The sequence below is a fragment of the Saccostrea echinata genome, unplaced genomic scaffold, assembly GCF_033153115.1.
Source record: "Saccostrea echinata isolate AGI-Se365-2 ecotype Australia unplaced genomic scaffold, CSIRO_AGI_Sech_v1 ptg000015l, whole genome shotgun sequence".
Taxonomy (NCBI): Eukaryota; Metazoa; Mollusca; class Bivalvia; order Ostreida; family Ostreidae; genus Saccostrea; species Saccostrea echinata.
In genome coordinates, this window is record NW_026889764.1 from 8489539 (window position 1) to 8511144 (window position 21606).

Genomic DNA, 21606 nt, shown 5'->3' on the forward strand with positions numbered 1-21606 from the left:
TGCACAATTTATCACTCTAAAAAATTATGAAATTTCTATTGGGGCACTTAAAGGTTTACAACTGTAACAAAAGTTGTTTAGTACTCTTAACTTACACAAAGTCACTTTTACTTAGGGTCCCGCATCTTCTTCCTGCAAATGCATTATACATTGCATAGCAAAGAGCACATCGAATGTGAGAGTATAATGATTATGTGACTAAATGTCACATGATTTATATCTTCAATAATATTCTGTGAAAAAATCTGAAATACATTCACTGATGACATGATAATGGTACAGAATTCTTACATGAAAGTTAAGCAAGTCACCCATGTATTTCATGATTTCTGAGATACAAGAGTATATTTCTTTCTTAAAATATTTTGGCTTTACTTAGTTGAAAGTTGTTCCATGATACTCAGGTGACCTTCAAGGCCCATGGGCCTCTTGTTTTTTGCGATTTTTGATTTCCAATTTGCTTAGATGGGTCGGCAATATCAAGCCGACATTTTACGTATTTTTTCCAAACGAGACATTGACAAAATAATTTTTTGAGTTATTCTGATGTCAAACACTGTGTGCTTACTAGAGATATTTATTTCTTTATTGAAAAGTGCTATTTCTATACCAAAAATTAAAACATATTTTCATAAAAACCGGGGGAAGTTTCTAGTACATGTATGCGCCGGTCTAGCCTGATTTCGGCCACGCCTACCCATGACGTTCCGCACTACTTTGCAGAGCATTATGGGTTGGCCGAAACAAGATTAGCCCCGGCCCCCAGAATCACGCGACTGCGCATGAACAGTTATTATCCTGAAATAAAGAAATGTCAGTTCAGTGGAAGAATATATACAATAGGGGCCTGAAAAACAACTCAATTTATAAGGGCATACTAGTAATTATCAAAATATTTAATGTTTTTTTTTTATATCAATAAAACTGAAATTCAATCATCTGACAAAAAAGTTGAATAGAGTTATAGTTTTCAGATGACTGAAAATACACAATTAGTTTGGAGTTTTCATAATTGATCCGGTTTTAATGACCCATATTTTCTTAAAACGTGTTATTTAAAGCAACAAAAGCACATTTGAAAGAAGAAATGCTTATAAATAGTTAAAATATAATGTTTAACATCAGAATAATTTATAAATGTGTTAGCTTTTTGTCAAAAAACACGAAAAATGTCAGTTTGATACTGCCTTCCCATTTTACCAACTTGGAAATCAAATATCTTCGAGAAAATCTATTAAAAAAAAAAAAAAAAAAAAAAAAAAAAAAAAAAAAAAAAAGCATTTCGGGGCAATTTTACCGCGTATACAAATAAACCTATAACTAACATAACTTGAAAATTTGGGTTCGATTGATAAAGTATTAAGGCAGAAAATTGAAAAATCTCGAATAACTCCGGCCCGGGTCTGCGTACCTAATTTTACCAACACTCGCCGTGAACACCCTGCCACCTAGTGTTATAATGCAGCATTAAATTCACACTACTTGTATTTGTCTTCGATGAATGCGCTTCATGGTTTGCGTGACTGAATTTACATTTGTAATAGAGATAATCATAATTATTTATTAAAGAAACTGTATCAATTTAAAAGAAAGAAGAACGAATTTACAAGACTAAAGCAACATAGAAATAAGGACAAATTGAAGAATGAAAAAAGTTCAAAGTGAAATGTAATAAAGACGAATATGAAAACAATAAAGTGACATATAGTTACAATAATAACAAAGAATAAAGAAGTAGGCAGAATAAGAATAAAAGGAAGATAAATAGACTTTTGGCGGTAATTCCCTTCCATATATGTTATATATGCAGATTGATGGAGAAAGCATTTGTGGTATACATATTTTATGTAGATTGATGGAGAAAGCATTTGTGGTATACATATTATATGTAGATTGATGGAGGAAGCATTTGTGGTATAAATTTTATATGTAGATTGATGGAGGAAGCATTTGTGGTATACATATTATATGTAGACTGAGGAGAAAGCATTTGTGGTATACATTTTATATGTAGATTGATGGAGCAAGCATTTGTGGTATATGTTATATATGCAGATTGATGGAGAAAGCATTTGTGGTATACATATTATATGTAGATTGATGGAGAAAGCATTTGTGGTATACATATTACATGTAGATTGATGGAGCAAGCATTTATGTTATACATTTTATATGTAGATTGATGAAGCAAGCATTTGTGGTATACATATTACATGTAGATTGATGGAGCAAGCATTTGTGTTATTCATTTTATATTTAGATTGATGGAGGAAGCATTTGTGGTATATGTTTTATATGTAAATTGATGGAGGAAGCATTTGTGGTATATGTTTTATATGTAGATTGATGGAGGAAGCATTTGTGGTATACATATTACATGTAGATTGATGGAGCAAGCATTTGTGGTATACGTTTTATATGTAGATTGATGGAGGAAGCATTTCTGTTATACATTTTATATGTAGATTGATGGAGGAAGCATTTGTGGTATACATATTACATGTAGATTGATGGAGCAAGCATTTATGTTATACATTTTATATGTAGATTGATGGAGCAAGCATTTGTGGTATACATATTACATGTAGATTGATGGAGCAAGCATTTGTGTTATGCATTTTATATGTAGATTGATGGAGGAAGCATTTATGTTATAATTTTATATGTAGATTGATGGAGGAAGCATATGTTGTTAAGGATCCATTCAGTGCAGATGGAGGAATGATAACACTTGGGTCTAGCTGTAGCTGTTGTGGAGCCAGGGTTTGTCTTTCACAGGTACATTTAATTTATTCTTAATATTTTACATGGCCAGTTAAAGATTCAGAAATATAAGATATATGTTTTAGATCTGTTTTCCATCAAAATAGAAATGTTTGAAAGAATTGGAATGGTGAAAGATAAGCAATGTAATTGACTTGACTTGCAAAATGAAGAAATTCACACTAACACCGGTAATTGTTTACTAACAGTTTTGATAAGATAAGTTCTAGGTCATTTGATAGACTGTTGAAGATACTTTTCTATCTATGATACCTTTTAAAGGAAGAAATTGTATCCACATACATGTTTAACAACTCATAAGATTAAAATTAGTTATGTCTACATACCAGAGAATGATGTAATCATCTAATATATGCTGACCAGGGATGGGCACGATTACTGAAAAATGTAATCAATTAATAATCGATTACTTAGAGGAATTTTGTGTAATCGATTATTAATCGATTACACTCATTTTTGTCCTGTAATCGATTGTAATCGATTACTTTGGAAGATGTAATCGATTAATAATCGATTACTTCCAAGTTTTTATCCCTTCAAATATCAAAGCAATTTTTAAATGGTAAATGTTGATGTTATCCACTGAAGTTTGAATGTGTTCCTGCAGTTCCAGAGCAGATTCTTTTATTAAAGGTTTTATGCTGGCTAACATTCTCACTAAATGTATGTATTAATTCTCACTGTATGTATGTATTAATCGTGTTAATTTGTTTTATGTTATTATTGTTCATGACTGTATGCCGACATGGTAATTGTCAATAAATCGAATTGAATTGAAATGCCCGAATGAGGGATTCTCTACCATGGAAAGTGGAGACATGATTCCTACAATAAAATATGCCAAGGAATTAATTATTCCTTCCAACCTTGGATCTGAACCTCCATATTTACTGACTTGTTGCAAAAATTATCTAATATTCTATTGTGAATTACTTCATTAGAAGTATTTGGGCTGCCTGTATGTTGACAGTACACATTAAACATTCCTGTACGTGTCTTTTAAAAAAAAACAACAAGTAAATTAGAACTCTTAGTAATAAACATATAAATTAAATGGGTCTTTAAGTAATCAAACTAATAGCACAGTTTCATTCTGTAAAGTGTTTTGAGAGCTATTAATTGTTTTAATAATATTGTTTGTCTTCCATGGAATGAAAGTTAAACACTAAGAAGTTCACAGTTTACACCTCATTATCTGCAAATCAGGGATGTCTCAGTCAATTAATTAGTCAAGATAAGCAAACACAGTGACACTTACTCCCTTTCTTACAAACACATATATAACCTCTCACTGATATAAAAACAACCTTACAATTTTGAATGAAAACATGAGAATGATTTTTCAAATTTTAAAGTTACTAAAACACAAGTTTGAATTTGTTTAAACATTTTCAGATATGAATAAGTATTTCCATCTTCTTCTTTTTTTTTCGAGTACAATGTAGTTTATTTACCAAATTATTTACATATAATATAGCACTTAAATCTGTTTTTGTTATTTACAATTCTCTATTACAAGACAAGTTTTTCAACATCTGAAACATGAAAAAGGACATGCAGCAAGAGGACAGTGGGTCAAATGTAAAATGCACACAAAAATCTGTATATTTCATTAATAAATGATTGAAATACACTCCTGAATTATTTAATACTAGACCAGAAGGTCTATAATGCAAATTTTATTGAGAACATTATTAAACTTATGATAATAAAAGTTAGGAAATCCAAACATTACACTAGGTGGTTTATATTTGATATTTATGTGTGACTGACTGGAAATAATTCTCCAAAATAACATCCATTTATGTATAAAATAATCGAAAGTAATCGAAAAAGTAATTATAATTACATTGAAAATTTTAGCTGTAATCGATTAAATTACGATTACAAGTAATTGAAAATCTCTTCGATTACAGATTACTGTCGATTACTTGAAAAAAAGTAATCATTACAATTGATTACGATTACTCGATTACGATTACCTCATCCCTGATGCTGACTTTTTAATTTTACTTACATGTATCTATGTTGACATGCAACTTAGTAGTGTTGGGATGCAAGCTAAATTATATCAACATGTAGGTATTATATTAATTATTATTAATTATATTTCTTTAAATTGAAAAAAAAACATGTTTGAGATGGAATGAGAAGGTGAGGATTTAAAAGTGAGCTTATATTATATTGACATAAGTACCTGTATTAGAGAACTCTCTCTCAATTGCAATGAAACATTTCAGAGTCTGAAGACTTAAACTGTAAATTTTGTTATGTCTCTTCTTCTCCCAGCTGTCATTCAGTTTTTTTAGTTTTGTTCTGGAAGCATAAATTTAAAGCATTTTCAAATAATTATTATACTGTAAGCATTTTTGCAAGCAACCTGTCACCTATAAGGACATTTCTTATCATGATTATAAGCTGCCATTGTTCATGTTGTTTTTTCTGATGATTTCAGAATTTAACTTGCTTTGGCATATTTTATTTTTATAACTTATTGTGGTTGTGTTTAATATTAGGATTACATAATGATTTTCAGCTTATGTGAATGTTTTGCAAAATAAACATCACAAAAATAGTTTTAGTTAAAATGTTTTATTATGTGTTACAGGTACTGATACAATTTACTCATATATGCCTTGTAATATTGTTTATTTGTCAGTATGGTATCCCAGTAAAACAAAGTGCATCTTTATATAGATGTTGACATGATGGAAATGTTCTACATATGAATTGAGAGTTTGGAATCATTGTGGGGGATCAATAATCATGGCAATGAACATTTTAGTGGTTCGAAGGGATAACATATACTTACTGAAGATTCAATGAAGCAATATATTATACAATTATTGCTGTTTTTTGAGGTCAATACGATGATTTAGACACCTGAGGAGTACAATATTCACCGAGCCCGAAGGGCTCGGTGAATATTGTACTCCTCAGGTGTCTAAATCATCGTATTGACCTCAAAAAACAGCAATAACTGTTTTATTATATGATTATCTATTTTTGGTCCAATGTAGAATAAATAATTCCTTATATTGACCTGGAAGGTCACGTGCAGGTCAATATAATGTAGTATTTTTCTAACATTGTTGGATCTCAGCCAATCAGAAAGGTGGGAATTATTCAATCATATAATAATGACAGTTATTCTTCATTGGGAGGTAAATTCATGATTAAGAATGACCTATAAAATTCACTAACATTGGTCCTCCCCACAAACAATGATTCCACAGTAAACTCATAATGCTGTATAAAGTGCTGATATTTAATAGAGACATCTTTTGTCAACATGGTTTTATTTAATAGAATTTTTTAAAATTACTAATATGCAAAATTTTTAAGTGTACATTACTGCAAATGTGAATAAATGTATTCTTTTGTTACAACTTTCTGATGAACTTCTGTTTGGATTGTAGTTATTTCATGGGAAAAATTGTAGCAGAGCAAAGAACTTCAAATTCATAACCAAAAAAAAAAGGAAAGAAAAAATAAAACCCAATGATTTGCATTTCTGGTAAAAAGGTTATAACATATTTTGATGTAATAGTTGTTATTTTTGTAACTCAGTTGCAGCCTAAAGCACTCATACACTTATGTTAGCCATAAACTAGCAATGATTTGTTGAGAAATGAATGTAAGTTTATATAAAGTGGTAACAGAAAGTGTTGATATTTTGATATCACTATGAAGTGCTTGTTGCATGAAATACATGTTATCCAAATTGCAATACATGATACCCAAATTGACATTTGTCTGCAAGTTGCATTAAAGATTACATTACAGATTGATATTTTGCAATAATGCATGTTCATTCATTTCACAGAGTAGTTAATATTGCATTTGAACAACTAAAATCTCGCAAGTTGTCAAAAATTTCCATGAGTAAAATGCAATGTACGTGTTCTTTGTTTTGTTTTTCAGGGTTGCAGTTTATTTTACACAAAGTGCTTTTGTCTAACTTGTGTAAAAAGAAACATGAAAGAATTTCCTTCAGAGATAATAGAGGTGGGGCTTTATTGTTTTAGTGTGGTTATTATTCATTAAAATTTTCTTTGCTATAGAAATGTAAAAGAATTGCGAGTAAGCAGATAATATAAACTCTTTTTAAAATCAGAGTTATCTATCTTTTCACATTCTATGTTAAAGGATATTAATATTATGCAAACTTAACTTTTGTATACAGAAGGCAAAAAAACTTATAAGATTTTTTATGAAAGGTTTTACAGACTTTTTTCTCCTGACTATGAGAACATGTGTGCGGATCCAGGATTTTTTTTCGGGGGGGGGGGGGGGGGGTTTCCACCCAAGTCAAAAAATTTCCAACCCAGAATTTTTTCAAAACAAAACAAAACAAAAAAAAAAACAAAACAAAACAAAACAAAACAAAAAACAAAAAAAAAAAAAAAAAAAAAAAAAAAAAAAAAAAAATCCGCGTATGTTAGCTATTGTAAGTATTTGCATAAAAAAAGTTAAAGGTAGTACAGTTTTACAGACATTTTACTCCTTACTAAGAGTATCCCACTTTGCTTCAAATCCATTAGTGAAGATACATTGACTTTCAATTGAACTTACATTTGAATAAAGATGTTAAAGTCACCTTTTCTAAAAACAGGTTTTAAAGACATTATGCTCCTGACAGAGAATACTGTAAACGTATATAAATTAGTGCACTCAAAATTTAGCGCAAGTGATCAACTGAATTAATAGCATAACCATGAATTAGTGCACTCGGAGCTAAGCTTCTATATGTATTTGTTTAAATCATACGTTAGCGTGTAGTTGACTTAGAGGACAAGAAGAAGCGCAAAAGGTGCTAAAATATGATTACCACTAAAATATGATTACCACTAAGATAAGATTACCGCTAAAATATGATTACCACTAGAATTTGATTACCACTAAAATAAGATTACCGCTAAAATATGATCACCGCTAAAATAAGATTACCACTAAAATATGATTACCAATAAAATAAGTATGTTTACAGTATGTCCCCCCCTTTTTTTTTTTTAAATATTACTGAGGTGATTAACCTAAGACAGTATGTTAAAATCTGTAGTACTGTTAATGTAAATAGGTCTTAAGTTTGTCAAACATACTGGAAATCAGGGATAAGTCTATAACAACTATCGTTTAGATTAACTGTGTATTTTTCAAAAAAAAAAATTAATCTATAGAGTGTAAAAATGTTGTCATTAGGTTTTTACGAATTCCCTTTCTAATAAGAGTGATAAATGAGATTTTATAGGTATAAATCTCAGTATAAAACAGTCATGGTGGCATTCAGGAACTTCTCTGACAATTAGATACAAATTTGGAAATATACAAGGTCAGAAAATAATGTTTTATTACATTAATTCATATCACATGCTGTGTGGTTTAGAGTGAAGTAGAATTCCTTTTATTGATAATTGTTTTATATAATATTATTATTAATATTTTTAAGATGAACTTATAAATTGTAATTGCAAATCTAAATTTTGTATTACTATTAAATAATCAAAGATGTGAAGTCATTTAAAGGGATGATTAGTATTATATTTTGATTCATGATATTGGTATATGAATTGTGTATATCGCTCATAAAATATCATTTTATTTATTTGAAATCAATGAATTACAAGTCACTTCCTTACAATTTCTATAATTTAGATTAATAGTTTTAATCATTTAATAAAAAGTAAATTGATGGAAAATAGCACCATGTTCAAAATGTTGAATTTGTTGGGCTACACCCATTCAGTAAATCAAAATTAAGAACATGTCAGATGCATTTAAAATAGCTATTTGCGAATACTAGCCAGGTTAATTCTCCATTAATTTAATATATTTGCATACATGGTCTTTGAAACAGTCTTTGTTTTTTGAGGACGTTAAAATTTCAGTAATTTTTGGAAGAGTAAACACAATTGTCAAGTCCAGGTGCTATCTTTAGAGTAGGGCCCCACAGGTACAAATTACAAAATATTTAGGTATTTACTGTTTCCCAACCAAACAAAAACATCCAGTTTACTCCTAAAGATTTAGTAATTTGGAGGGAGTCCATAAATTACTTGTAGACGGTTTGCTTAAAAAAAGGTTATCTCTCTTTGCACAGTAACAGAAATTCTTTTATAAAGTAATAAATTATACAACTGATAAATTTTAAGAAATTCTGTCTGACGTATGAATCATTGACTGATGTCTGTAAGTTGTCAGAGTCCTGTCACACGGTCTTTTATGATGGATGGCTCTCAAGCATGATGCAGGCCCAGCTTATCCCAGCCCGTTCTTGGCACTAAGTAAGAATACACAAGTTTTTTAGTAGATAAAAATAACTAACCTTGGTCGCAAATAAAAAAAGGTTCGCATTGACTTGCTTTGTGAATGCAGCAAGGAGAAGACATTTTAGCATATTCCTCGGAGTTTTGACGTGACACATTACGCGTTAAAACGTTTGCAAATAAATGTTAAAATAAATAATTCGCTAATTTCGATAAAAGCATTTTCATATAATTTGAATCAAAATGTTAAGTTTAAGTATTTTTATTATGAAATATTGCAATATTACGTATATTTACATTAAAGCCAACAATGTGAAACTGGAAAATCTCAAGGACAATTTTTCTTAAGTAAAGTTGAATCAATCCTATAGTACATTTGGAAAACGAACCATGAACACTTCTGATAGAAGTCATATTAAAGATTATCACAAGGCAAATATATACACAATATAAGTTAAAAAGGGCATATCGAAACAAAACAGATCTACAGAACGCATTTTTAGTTTATTTTCTACTGTATATAAATGAAGAAGCGCATATTTTATTTTGTCATTCATATGTTCATCAGTAATAATCTACATTATATCTGCATTTAGAGTAAATTTAACACAGAAAAATTGAAACTCAATGTGGAAAATTAGAGGTTTTAAGCAGTTTTATACTTTAATTTTTTTTTTTACTTTGAAATAGAACAGAACATAAGCATGCTCTCTAAATCATGGAAAAAATAAATTGCATTAATGTTAAAACACGGGGACGTTTAAAACACGAAAATACTATGTATAATTCAAGCAAAAATCCAATCATCATGACTTGCATCCCATTTAAAAGAACAGAAATCTTTTAAAATAATGTCTTGATATAGGAGGGATCACAGATATTTTATTATCTTGGGAATCCTGCAAGGGGAGTATTCACAAAAGTCCCAATACTTCTATTGTTTGCGCATTTAATTAACATTTTCCCAATTTGGAATCAATTAAATCACGCACCCACTTTAACAAACCACGAAAATCAAAATTTATTCGAGGAGCTTTATTACAAATCTAGTTTTTATAGCTGATCAATGAACATCTGTATGTAATGTTTGTGGAGAAAAATGCAAACTACATCAAGAGTTCTTCACAGTTGTGTTTTGGAGATTGATGGATTATATTTTAATGTTTTTTTTTGTCAAATTGAGATTTTTAACAAGGTGCTCCATTAAGAACCTTGATGTGGGCGTTATTGGTTGTAAGAATCAAGTTTGACGAGCTCATGGATGATTTTTTTCTTTCATTTACATACAAGAAGGAAACACGTTCTACAGGTGTAGTGGGCTTTATGGTTTTAAATGGTTGGATACCTAGAAGACTTTACAGGAAACCTGGAAGACCTTACCTGTTCATGCCCCTCCCCTCTTTAAAAATAGAAAATACCTCCCTGAAATGATTTTTCTAAATGTTCACGCTGTTGACGAATATTTTTTGTGCATGATATTTTTGTTACCAAGTTATAAAACTTAAAAATATCTTTAAAATTTTTTTTTTTTAAAAATCGTATGAAAGAAAAATGGCAAGAGATTAGATACCTCGAAGAATACGTATGCATGCGTTCTGTAACAAAGAATATGCAGTTTATCTCTACGTTTGGCGTATTTTTATCATTAATTATATTTCTTATATTTAATCTTGAATATACTTATTGGGATTTACTAGATCCAAGGCTTTCGGTGATCTAGCATTAAATAATAACTGTTCTTCGCTGTCTATCTGGATATTATCTATTTCGCTGACGGGCAGGGTGTATATAGTGATAGTTCTTCTATTTTACTATGCTACATGTATTTGCTTATGTTATTGACTTATTGTGCACAATTAAGGGTAATATGGAGCAGTTATACAAGGAGTGACAGTAAAAAGTCATTCCATAAAGTGATCTCCCTCCACCAAATTTAACATTTAGAGGCAATTCTGCAAAGAGATACTGTTTAGACCACGTGTAATACCTTACAATAATATGTCATGGAGCTGTTTTTATTTGATAAATATGTTTTAGAATGAAAAGAAATTAAATTTGCAGATTGTCTCTCAAATTGTATAACGTCGATTTGAATGCTTCAACTATATCGGACACAGAAAACATATACCATGTATTGCATTTTCCAATTATGGAAAACCACTATAACATTTTGAACTTATTAAGGAAATAATATAAATCAGGTGCACGTTTGTATTCAATGTTATTTTATGTTACTTTCCTGGGTGTGTGTTTGTGTTTATATTTGTGCGTGTTTCTCACTTTCTATCCTTTTTTCTCGATGTTACTCTGTGATCAGTTCTGTCTTAATTGTATGGATTGTATGGATGAATTCAGGCTGCATCGTAACACGCAATTTTTGTGTATCATTTCTTTTTTTTGACGGCTTTTTCTTCTTTACGAAAATATACTTTGTCTGTTAATGAAATGAGACTTCTACAGTTCCTACATATTTCGTCTGATTTGATTGTACCCAGTGTAAATGGTTTGTTAATAAAACCAAAATCTGTAAGACTTTGATGAACATTGATGGTGCTGTTTATTTTCGCAAAAGAGCTAAATATTCTACATGTATATTGTTATGAAATTAGAAAATAAGTTCAGCATACTATTCATTTACAAGATTTAAAAACTATTAAAAAAAGCAAATAGCTATATTTCTTCAGATAAATGTCATTTGAGACGGATAAAGTACCAACAGTCAATGAAGAATTTACTCTCAGACTGATTTTCGTGTGCTTAAATTTTATAGTGATTCTTCATTGCGCAAATTTGTTTTGATTAAAATTGTTACGAATGAAACCGTAACACATTTTGTAAAAAAGCTGGATTGCATATTCTTAACATGTACAATTTATCTCTTAATAGACAGTCACTTGCTGAAATGTTTCCAAATTCTGTGACATACATGAGTCGATGTACTTTTCTTCCTTATTGTTTCACCTAGCTATAAAAGTCTACTTTCAATTTTCAGCTAATAAAATTTTAACTTTTTTTCCGAGGTATATTTACATTATTGTTTTGTTAATGTATAATTAAAGGTTGTGAAAATAATATAAATTTTGTATAAAAAGTTGTATAATGAAGAAAGTGGTGTCAATAAGGCAGACTTTTATAGCATTTCTTCTTTGTTAACGACTGGCGATTATAACCATGAAATAATACATCTCTGTGTATTTTGAATGGGTAATATCTAGAAGTCTCGTGACCGTTTATCACAATCTCGAACTCTTTTCTGTAAATATAAATTTCAACAAACTTCATGTGTAAAAAACAAATAAGCATTTCAAAAATAAATCTGGTTTTCAATGTCAAATGAGCATTTTTTTTGCATCTATGAACTGTTTAAAAATAAAAATGAAGATTGTTCACCGATTGGATCACATAAAATGTTAATGTAGAGAGTAACAGAATAATTATTTAAACATTTTATAACTTGTCAAATTAAAAAAAAAATTGACTGATTTGCGGTGTTGAAAGTTGCTTGCTTTCTCACAATCAGAATTCGCATAGCATACACCTCTCAAAAAAGCTATCAGGGCTTTTTGTCATGCGACGAAGTTGCTTTTTCATTTTTCTTTCCAAATTAGAGGTTGAGCTTACTTTGATGTGAGATTAAAAGCCCAAAGTTTAATTTGGATTCAAAAAAATACATACACGGCATGATTATCCCCCGTTTTCATCTACAGTCGCTTATTACTGTATTGTTAATAACCCTTACTCGTCTAAGGGGTTTGGCGATTTCATGGCGCGGCTTTTATGAAAGGATATTGACTTTGGTTTCTTGACGATTTGTATCGCTGATGGAATTCTGATTTTGTCAATCAAAATTAAAATGTAAGACTGAAATCATTTTCGATTTCTTCTATTCACTTGACCTTGATTGACAGTTGGCTGGCGTCTATCTTTTAAGATATTTTTATTTTGTGAGATAATGGCTTTTGAAATAAGAAATCATTAGTAATTAGGGGGTTTCAACGATTTCTGTTCGTCATCTTCTCAAGTTTCTTGTGGAAATAGAATCACCACAAAGATATAGGTGTCATTATCAAAATTTCTCAAATTCCTTTGATTTTCATTTGTAACAAATTGCTGCGGGAGTTTTCCAATTGTAAATAATTCTCAATATGTACAAAGCTCATCAGTGGCTTATGTAATTATTAACTAACATTACTCAACGTTTAACTTTTTAGAAAATCTTTTCATTTATCAAATTGGACAGAAATCTGAGATTTTAACTATGTATTTGCGGAGATTAAGATTTGCGGCGTAATGTTTACTTTTGATTTTTTTTCTCTATTGGGTTTATCATCTAGACCTTTTTTTTTGAAACACGGTGCGAGACATCATGATTCGGTTTGATAAGTAGACTATGGACCTTTACTAAGGAATTAGTTCACAAAAGCCACTCTTTACAATATTTATTTCAGGATTTTCGTATTCTTCCTTTTTAAGGAATACTTTTCATTATTTCTTTTTATGAAATAGGAATTGACAAAGAAAAGAAAGGAGTGATGCAGATAACGGAGAATAATGCCACTTCAATATCAACTGTCTTGTAGCTGGAACATGTACAGTAAAACGGAAGGGAACCAAGGGAATGTGCAACAACATTGATAGATTGCCACTAACCAATTTTAATAGAAAGTACAGCGAGATTGCATTCTTTAACGTAACTTTTGGAATGTTATCTCCGATGTTTTTTGCCACGTAAGACCTTGATTGGGCATTATGGCAGATGATCCAATTATTGAGTTTTACTGGCTTAAACATCTGATGTTTATTCTGATATCTTAGTGATCAAGCTGATATCATAGAACGATTAGGAAATTCGTTTATCAGTCCTGTTGATGGAAGAATATTAATTAGTTACTACGGGGCTATTCTAGGAGGAAGAATAACAAAGCATTATCTTTTGTTTCTTTGCTTTATGTTTTTGTAAAGTTAACAATAAGTGTGTTACATGCAAATTATAATTTGCAAGGAAGAGATTAGCTAGCATTAAAAGGTATTAATAATTTTAAAACACATTTCTCTATGTAGAAATGTAATGAAATATGACAATGAATTTATATTTGAAAGTAATAAATTAATGTGCTGTAATCATTCAATTGTACTGTTAACTTATTTGGGAAAATGTGTTCGTAAATCAAATGTCCCTGAATCTATTCTAATCTGTAATCAAGACAGGTTTTCAAGTCAACTTTGAAATTAGAATTAATAAAATCATTATTGAAACGAGATTATCATTAAGTTTTGTCAGTTTATATATAAAAATGCTGAAGTCAGTATATATTGAAAAGTTGCTTTATTGACGAGAAATTTAAAATAAATAAGACGATTATATGCAGAAAGAGAGATGACGTATTCCAAGGGAAGATAACTGATATTAAGCTATTTATAAACTTAAAAGATCCAAACAACTTGACATGAACTAAGGAAAAATGAAAGAGATTGAATGGCTACTTGTAGTATTAGTCGATTAATTATTATTTATGCCGAGTAAAAATAGTAAAAGAAAGTCATTATACGGACACTTGAGAAGGAAGCACGGAAAGGTTGGCTTTGATCAGAGGTCGAGTCGTTGGGACATCTTTCAATATCCCTACTTTAGGAGGATTTGTTAGCGACACTACAGATTTCGTCGACATATCAATTGCTAAATCCCATGGAAAAGAGGTATCTTTGCTAATTAACAACGAAAACTATCTCCAGTAAGCGTTATAAACTAATCGAGACACACACAGCAAGTAAAGGCAATTTAGATTACGAAAACTTTAACAAAATATTGAAATGGAATAAGTTTATTCCAATGTTGGTCCCAGAGGACATATGAGTTAAGACAATTTATAAAGAAAGAAAGTAAAAAAAAAAAATACAAACTACATGTAGAAGATGCAGCATATGGGGAAACAAGTGCATATGATTTGTAAATAGTACATGGACAATATCAATAATATACCAACATATATATAATAAACTAGATGCGTTTTTGCTATTTTATAAAAGCACATCTTTTTCTGAAAGTTTTAACTAGATATTCAATCATTTTGATAATTATTGATTTGTCTTATTTTTTATCATCAACCAAATAAAGCTATCCTTATTTGTTAAATAGATAGAGTTCTTTTTGAGCTTGGAGATATTTATGAAAAAACGTATTTCTCCCACATATCAGGACAATCAGTAAGAAAATGTAATAATATTCTTTGTCAAAACATAATTGCGTAATTCACACATTCGTTTGTTTCTTGGAGAATTTTCTGACCAGTATTATTTTACAAATCCCTTTCTTCCTCTTTCAACTCTAAGGTCATGTACACTTATTCGGAATCTATAATTATGGAGTTTTTCATAATTCTAGAGATTTTGTAAACATGCATGTACATTTCTATGGTAAAATTTTCCTTATACCAAAAATATGTAGTTAGTTTTCCTGATTTCTGACCCTCTCCACGTCTTTTTGACCAATAAAGTAGCACTCTTTCCTTCCAAGTCTATGTCAGTATAGCGCAATACTTTGGACTATTTTACATTACATGGAATATCTACCTAATTCTGAAATTTTTCCGGGACCCAAGAGATGTTTACAAAAAATGATATTAAACATAGACATTGCAGCACAGTACACAATATCAAACTCGGCTGATTTTTTTATGTGACACAATATTTATGAATAATGATTTTTTTTGTTTAACGTCCCTTCGAGAATTTTTCACTCAAATTGAGATACCACTCCTTGCCGGTGGAGGGCTGCAAATTTAGACCTGTACTCCGCATTTATGGCCTTTGAGCAGTGAGGGATCTTTTTCGTGCCAGCACCCACTGCGACACGGGACCTCGGTTTATACGGTCTCATCCGAACTTCAATGTAAAGGTAATTGATTTTTTAAATTATGTTTCAATCAGTCTATTCTGAAATATGTTTAGAACTTTAAGGTATGTCACTCGTGATATGAGTTATATCAAGGATTTTTTGAGAAATATATTTTAGGTAATAAGTCATATAGCATGACTCAAAATCGCAAAGAAATTTGGATGTAGTATGCATCTTACTGAGCAACGGTAAAATTAACTTTACCTTTTTGCGCTTAAATTGTAACTTTTAGGATAATATCCTTAACCTTCATCATATTTTACCAAACGTAATCATGGCAATAAATATAATCTAATTTTATGTAAAATAGTTTGAATGATATTTACTGTTGAAAAAAATCCTGCAAAGTATTGTGTGACCTTTCTGCACTAAAAAAAATATCGTATTTGGGGTATTAAAAATCTAGATAGGCAATAAAATATTTTCTTGTATCAAGCTTTTTATGACTTAAGTGCTGTTCGGAGGAATGTATCGTGTAGTTTAAAATAATGAAAGATAAAGTTGGGGTCAGTGATGTTAATTTTGAGATATTGGTTAAAATATGCAATTTTCAGGTGAAAAACAATGTAAATTCTATCTTGACTTCTTATATATATATCTTCGTTTTTTGATGAAGTCTGTTGAGTGAATGTGTAAAATGTGTTTTAAAAATATTTATTGAAACCTTTATTTAATTCTAATATGTAAAAAAAAATCTGAGTAAATATATAGGGCTGAAGTTCTAAAATATTAAATCAAAGAAATGTGTAAATTTGAAGAATTTTATTCTAAACATCCTTCCACCACAAAAAATAGTCCCCCATAAATCTTGTTTCTTTACAATTTTTTTGAGCAGTTTTAAAATTGAATGTTGTATAATTTGCATTGTTTTATTCAAATACATGGATGTGTCATAAAAATTGTAATAAATAATTTTGATTGATTGACTGTATGCTGTTTTTTTTTTCACTCATATAGAGATGTCACCATATACCGGTAAAGGGCTTCAAATTTTAAAGTTAGAGGTTCTGATCAAACTTCTCAAAAGCTAACGAGTAACACTAAGAAAAATATGGACTGAATAATAAAATTTCTTTCATTTTACATTGTACAGGATATTCTATTCTTATAGTAATATTTTGTAAGAAACCATAATATACATGTATCGTTAATACGCAAATCACTGTGAGGATCAAATGAGTGAATAGTTATGCAATTTAATAAGATAAGGCAGTCATAGGAAATCTCCTATATATCTTAAGTCAGTGAATTCACGGAATTTCTAATCTTGCAAAGAAGGGTTTAATGCAACGTTTTCAATATCAGAATCTCGAAAAGAAGAAACCGGCTTATTAGGTACGTTCAAAATCTTACATGTGGTAGTGATATAACGGAAGAGAAATTTGTTCTATTGGCGGGCAAATTCCGCGGATGACAGTATATTTAACGTTTAAAAACGAAAACGCAAAAAGTTAATAAACGTTAGGTCCTGTCCTTTAAAGTTTATTCTTAGCACGTCTTATAGATTTCAGGATTAGTTACCAGAGATAAATTACCCGGAAATGGTTCAGTGTTACCAAGTGATACCAAAGAGTTAAGACATAAGTATCAAGAAGTTAGGGAGGAAAAATCGCCCGTGGTACAGTATTGATAAGATTAGAAAAATTGTCTATCCAATCAGATATATATTCGTTTATCAGATACATACTATGCCCGTCATTTGGTGTCGCAGATCTTGATTTTGATCCATAACTCACAAGGAAAACTCCCATAAAACAACTCCCTGTGCTGTTACTTTTCAATTGTGTTTTCCTGTTTGTAAATCAGTTGAAAATGGTTTGATTGAAAATCGATATTTACGACTCTTAAGATCATCCAATGAAACAATCGGAAACGGAAAACGAATTAAGATCAAATTTATTTTTCCTTGCATAGCGAAGGCTTAAAAAGGACTTTGATCCACATCTTACTATATACCCTACATAAAATAGAAAAAAAAAATATGACGAACTACGGGTTAAATTATTGAAAGAAATTTTGATGTACATGTACTTCTTTAAAAAGGAGGAAAATCCAACAACTTTCGTTACATGTAGGCCTGTGTTTATCCAGTAAATATTTTTCTTTATAAAATGAAACTTTTCCCCCGGAATTTCCAGAATGTTACGTAAAGAAAGCTTAATAAAATAACACATAATAATCAATTCAAAATAAATATGAGAATTTTAATAAACTAGCTATTTTTTTCTACTTGTCATAGCATAGCCCCACCTGTCCATACTATATATTAATAAATCCAATTACAGACAAAGAGACAATAATGTACCTTCCCTTCAGGAGAATTCCAACTCCAGGGAGTGTTTAGTGTGAAAAATGTATTTTTCTTGTAAGATGACCTTGCTGAAAGTGTATACTAACAATTTACTAAAAGTGCAAAAAGGTGCGATTATAAAAGTGCATAAATGAAACGGTTCCTCAGTTTCTTTGGTTTCTTGATGAATGACCCTTGGATTTAAATCTGCAGTAGAAACCTGTGGCTGTCCGACTACTTTCTATCTACAGATGATGTACGACTCGATGTTAAGAAAAGGTCCCTCTTTTTGTTGAAGAAATCTGGCCTTCAAAATCATGTTCGTTTCCTTGTATATGTCATTTAATGGGGTCATACTGCATTTGAATGTACGTGTTTCTGACCTAAATCATATCTTGACTAGAAAAAAAGGCACATTTATCAAAATTTGGCATTATGCAGCGTTGGTGATGTTTAAATATTTTAATTTTGGCATACAGTATATAGAACGACAAGGTTAAGAAGTCTTAACAGCCCTGTTTTTATGAATTTTATAAATGGATATTTTATTGTAAAGAAAAACCTTGACGACTGTATGTAATAAATATAATACAATTAGTAAGCAATATGCAAATAAGGGGGTAATTCTCTCTTGTTATGTCTGTAATTGCTACTTTATGATATGCTAATAAGGCATATGTTAGGTAAAAAATAGTTTAAAGCTATTGAAACCTAGCACTCTTATTTCCAGCAAATTGCTTTAATTCCATTCCATATATGGATTTCTCTAGGGCATTCCAGCAATTCTGGTTTACCAGTAAAAGAACTCCACAAAAAAGAATTTCCCAGGTTTCTTAATATAACGTCCTGTCTAGTGCAGCTGACACTTCTACATCAGTTTTGAGAAATGTTTCCTGTGCTTCAACTATTATACTTCTATGAAATATGATGAACAATTAATGACTAAGATTTTCTATGCATATTTTGACATTGAGAATGTGCCTCTGTGCCTTAAGAGTACCACTAGCCGTCTGAAATACTGGTAAAAAACAAACAAGTTGTGTCCGATAAACACTTATGTCCCCGAACGTAGCCAAGTTATATAAAAATAGTTCCTGGATATATTGATATAATATTATATGTATACATATCAGATATAAACAGACATGTTAGGGTGGTCTTTGATCTGAATATATTTAAGGGGAATTAATGATTGAATATGCATGCCAAACGTAAACAATTTAGCACAACAGTTCAAATACTTAATGTTTTTGCGGACAGGACAGAGAAACAAAAACATTCTGCACCGACTCTCGATGAAGGAGAAATAAGAACTATTCTTGCTTGTACTAACCAAAAATTTTCCATGGTTTTATATCCATCGCGGTTTAAGAATAAGAAAATGTATATTTAATTCAATACATCAATATCAATTTGGTGTTTATTACCAATAAGCAAATGCATATTTAATTTAGTACATAAATATCGATTTGGTTTTTGTGACATTATCTTTAATGAAGTTCATGTTTGGGTTGATATTTAATGAGTGACCTATTAATTTCATTAAACAATGATTGCCTCTATTCTGCGTTTGTACCATAGCTATGATAACATTGTATGTTGTGTTTCTACCTTTGGCCAGTCGGGCAACATTGTGGTAAAAGTTCGTTGACATTTTGATAAACATCAGGCATGAAGGAGAACGACCCTGACCAAAAGCTTCGGGGTGATCTGCTCAGCACTGCTGAGATACAATACTATACTCGTGTACTCAGCATCTCCCAGATTATCATCAGGGAGGGTACATTCGGTTAAATCTGATCAGAAAGTGGAGAGCCGTTGCGATAAAACGCTCAGGGTTCTGGAATTATTTTCCAAAGTTCCTATCCGGTGGCCTCGCCCAGACCGATTTCCGGTTACACGTGTTGTCACCGTGTTAATTATACAATTACATGAAAACCAAGGACAAGGCTGACTCTGGTTTTGTTTCTTTTATAAGTCTTTAGGATATTTCCTTTATGAAAAAAAACATAGTTTGATATATGAACCTCAGCTTTTAAACCACGAAAATTGTTCCTCTACAACTGTACGTGTATTTTTACTAATCATTGTACATCTTACAATGTAGACGAAATATTCACTACTGTAGTGGTAGGGATGACTAGAATGCTTAATCAGTACACACCAAAAGCATATTCATACAGGATATATAATGTTTTGTAATCGGATATGGAATTTATTTCACAAGTGGGACAGAATTTATATATATATATATATATATATATATATATATATATATATATATATATATATATATATATATATATATATATATATATATATATATATATATATATATATAGTATTCACGAGTGCGAAGCACGAGGGAAAATATCAAAAAATCCTGTCTCACGAGTGAAATAAATTCCATATTCAACTACAAAACAGAATTTTCTGTGTATCACATTTTTAAAAAAATTTTTCTTTGCCTAAAGCTGTCTTTTTTAATGCAATGTCGTAGGTAGTGACGTCATAAATGAGCGGTTTTGAGACGTCATAGCTAAGCGATTGCGAGATCGAATTGTAAACATGAAATTTAGCAACATTTTGGAGAAGCTTTGGCGGTTATAGTGCCTGTTGTGATGGTATATTTAATTTCGCTCTCTATTAACAAACTATGAAGTATTTTTGATTACAATTTTATTAAGGGAAGGAAAATTGAAATTTTTCCGCACTTTTGATATTTGTTTACAGTGTAGCTTTAATTTCATTATTTTCACTGTTGAAACGTAATTAAGAGCCATATGCTCTAAACTTCCTTCAAAAGTGTGATGCACAGGATCGTCATTTCAAGGTGCAACGGTGGCCAAACAATTAGCAACGCCAAACCAAGAAGCAAAAAGTATATAACATAAATGGTAACATCTTTTTGACTGACACATCATTCTAACATAATTGCAAATAAATATTTCAAATTCGATTTAAATTCTATAAAGACAACTTTTAAATGATTCCAGTTTTTGTAAATTGGGTTTAATGAATTGCGTTTTCAGGGGACATTTATGTCAAAGTTTTCACTAAATCAAGAGAAAAAAGTGTCTATTCCAATGTGTTTTTTTTTTTTAATTAAATAGCCCATGAAATTTATAGATGTGTCATATGCAATCCATTTTTTCTTATATATATGTATTTATTACAAATATAATAAAAAAGCACCAAATAGTGGTTTGTTTTAAATAGCAACGTTGATGTAAAGAGAATTATTTATGAATTTACTACAACTTTTTAACATTGGAATCTAGGGGCTTCAAATATTTGACCTTGAAAGATAAAGCCTCATCAAAGTGTAGTTTGGTTTGTCGGCTAATAGGTTATTGACAGATCAGTATTCA

General features: G+C 30.4%; 1 protein-coding gene across 1 annotated transcript in view; it reads left to right on the forward strand.

Annotated features, from left to right (window-relative positions):
• LOC133187481 (cysteine-rich DPF motif domain-containing protein 1-like) overlaps positions 1-14245 on the forward strand; it is a 37914-nt gene extending 23669 nt beyond the window's left edge. Inside the window, exons 2-4 of the mRNA XM_061322874.1 lie at positions 2670-2778; positions 6709-6792; positions 13557-14245. Of these exons, the coding sequence (XP_061178858.1) occupies positions 2670-2778; positions 6709-6792; positions 13557-13583 (220 nt within the window). The 3' untranslated portion in view covers positions 13584-14245. The remainder of the gene's footprint in view (positions 1-2669; positions 2779-6708; positions 6793-13556) is intronic.
• The last annotated feature ends 7361 nt before the right edge of the window (positions 14246-21606 follow it).